The 2,950-nt window shown below is 41.9% G+C and overlaps 1 protein-coding gene across 1 annotated transcript; it reads right to left on the bottom strand.

Annotated features, from left to right (window-relative positions):
* Positions 1-295: 295 nt before the first annotated feature.
* Positions 296-1,687, bottom strand: LOC134979926 (paraneoplastic antigen Ma1 homolog). Its single transcript, XM_063946539.1, has one exon. It carries the CDS (start codon positions 1,685-1,687, stop codon positions 296-298), a length of 1,392 nt encoding a protein of 463 aa, XP_063802609.1.
* Positions 1,688-2,950: the final 1,263 nt, after the last annotated feature.

Raw genomic sequence — 2,950 nt, 5'->3', positions numbered from 1 at the left:
GGCTCTTCAGGTGTTTTCCCATCAAATTCAAGGGTTACTTGTACATAACCCAAATAGGGGTACTTTTCAACACTTAATCCCCAGATGACTAGCCCACTAAGTGGTTGTATGGGTACATTTGATATATGATCATTATACCATGTTTCAAAAATTATAGATACTTGGGACCCACTGTCTAAAAGTACTTTACAGTTAACTCCATTAATAGATGCAGAAACTATGGGGGCAGGCCCCAATAGACCCTCTGGCACCGTCCCGTTCCACCATGAATTCCCCATTGCACAGTTGCTGACTTCTAGGGGGACTGTGAGGGGTTCACAGCCCTCCCCTGTTCGTTTCCCTGCCCCGTAGAATTTCCTCTATGTGCGTTATAATTTGTTACCGAAGTTCTTGAAGATGATCCATCATTATTTGCATTACATTCAAACGCTCTGTGTCCCATTCTACCACATCTAAAACATCCTCTTCCTCTATTATTGTAAGAGTTTCCTCTTCCCATGCCTCGATCAGATGAATTGTTATTACTCTTCTGAGAAGAGTTTCCTGAGTTTCTGCTACTTTGAGAGGCTATAAATTGCTCTATTTTCTTATTTTGCTCTTCTATCATTTTAACTACCTTATCTTCAAAAGGATTTACTTCTATAGAGGGTTGAACGACCTTAACCTTTTTTATTGTTTTTTCTCTCATTTCGATTAATACTTCTTCCTGCTTTACTTCTTTTAACAATTCGTTAAAAGTAGGAGTAGGTTCCCTTGTTCCCGAACATCTAATTTTCTGGGCCACAGAATCAGTTGTCATGGCTCCCCTCAATAACTGCTTCATTCTACTTCTATCTACTTCATCCCGGGTAATTCCACCCTTTTCTACTATCTTGTATAAAAGTTTGTCCAATCTTATTAAGTAAGCACTTAACTTTTCTCCAGGTTCCTGGAAAGTATGATGCAACCTAGATGTTAAATCCCCTACATCTTCTAAGGTACCATAGGCATAATCTAACGCCTCAAAATATGTCTCAAGAGTAGCTTGCGGATTACTTCGTCTAGCTGCCTGTATTATTCCCATGGCAGGCCCCCTTAAGCTTTCAACCACTCTTTGCCTTTTTATTTGATCAGGGCATTGCCATTCCTCAGCTTGCTGAACAGCAGCTTCTTTCCAGGACTCGTACATTTCTTCACCTAGTGGTACAGGTACTATCCCCGAAAATATTCGTAATCTTCTATAGCTCCCTTCATAGTGCCAGCGTTCTAACTGGGTAACCACTCTATCTACCATTGTCTCAAACTGTGACCCATCTACATTTGCACCATTCCCTTGTGTATTACTATTTGCATTTTCCCTTTCAGGGGTGTCCACAGAAGTGGATATGTGTGCATTACTGGCTTCCTCATCTTTTCTCTTAGGCCAGATAATATACCACCGCCTCCCAATTTCCTCATTTGCCATTATCATCATTGGGATCATACATGGATCTAACTCCTTTTCAGCTTCTATTAATATAGCTATTTCTTCTCTCCATTTATCCACAATCTTAGGTCTTTTAACCCCATATAATTTGTCTATAATTGTTCTAATGACTTCTTCATCTGAAAATTCAGAGAAATTTCCTCCTATTGCTATGCATTTTTTAGGATTTTTCTCTTTTTGCATACACCAAGTGTATATATCCTCTTCTGTTAAATTCTCCATTCTTACTGAACTCATATCTCAGCAGACTTGCCTCCAAATGTAACCCTACCCTCAATACCTTGAACTAGAGCTGTCTATGTATTCTATTAAGGGATGGTTACCTAATATCTGTGCCTCCACCCAAGCTAATTATTTTAGGCTTGCCCGGGTAAGCCCTTTCCGCTTTTAGTAATGAATTTGCAAATCAATATGTCTATAAATGTATATGCGTGCACATTCTATACAGTATTATACCTGTTCTTCTGTTTGCTTTCCAGGATATCTGGCCGCTTTGTTTTGGCCGCACTCTCCGTTGCCCTTTGCCGGCTGCACTCCCCTTGCTCTCTGGTCACCGCTCAGCTCTTAGTGGCGCCAGAGGCTCAGGTGCTAGCACTCCAAAGGGGGATCAGCATTCTGACTCTCCGCCAGCGAGGAGCTTTATTTATACTCCTTCAACTCACGGCTCGTGCCTCCCTCCTTCCCGCCTAAGCCACGAGCTATACCCCCCGGTCAGTAGCGCTCGTGAGGCGCTCGTGGCATTCTGGATCGTTCTGCCAGAGCGGTCATTGCCTGACAGATAGACCACTGACAGCCCCACTAAGTCTATACAGCCTCTCTCTATCTCCTATTTCATGCTACGTTAATAAGAGCTGTTCTATAAAAACTCCTGCACCCACAGCACATTTAATAAATAAATTACAAATAGTTAACCCCTTCAAATCCATCTATATACACATATATTTACATATCCATACATACACAAGCAAATATATATATATATATATATATCAATTAACATCACATTTCTCCTTTTAATATAACTTGCGTTAAATATATACATAAATATATATATATATATACCTCAGAAATATAACACTTCACATATTAATAATCCAATAGTTATATTACACTAGTATACACGGGAGAGTGTAGGCTGCGGGTAAAGGGTTAGGTTTAGGCTGCGGGGAGGGAGGGTTAGAATTAGGGATACTTACAGATGGAGCCTCCGTTATCTATGCCTGCCTCGTCATGCCGGGAGTGCACAGAGCAGCTTCCCATTGTAAGCGTCTGTCTGGGCGCCCGCGCCTGTCCAGATGGAGATGCTCACAGTGACTAGGTGCGCCCAGGTGGGTACGCCTAGTCACAGAGGGAGCAAAGATAATGGGTTCCATCTGTACCTCCACTGCCCCTGTTGGGATTTCAAACCGTCTGACTGCCAGCATCCTGTCCCCAACCCACTGGCAATAATACGTAGCACATACCCTTGTGTATTAATGCCTATCT

Source organism: Pseudophryne corroboree, chromosome 12 (genome assembly GCF_028390025.1).
Source record: "Pseudophryne corroboree isolate aPseCor3 chromosome 12, aPseCor3.hap2, whole genome shotgun sequence".
In the NCBI taxonomy this organism is placed as follows: Eukaryota; Metazoa; Chordata; class Amphibia; order Anura; family Myobatrachidae; genus Pseudophryne; species Pseudophryne corroboree.
Note: the sequence above shows the minus strand (reverse complement) of the source record. Positions and strands in the feature narration are given on the sequence as shown.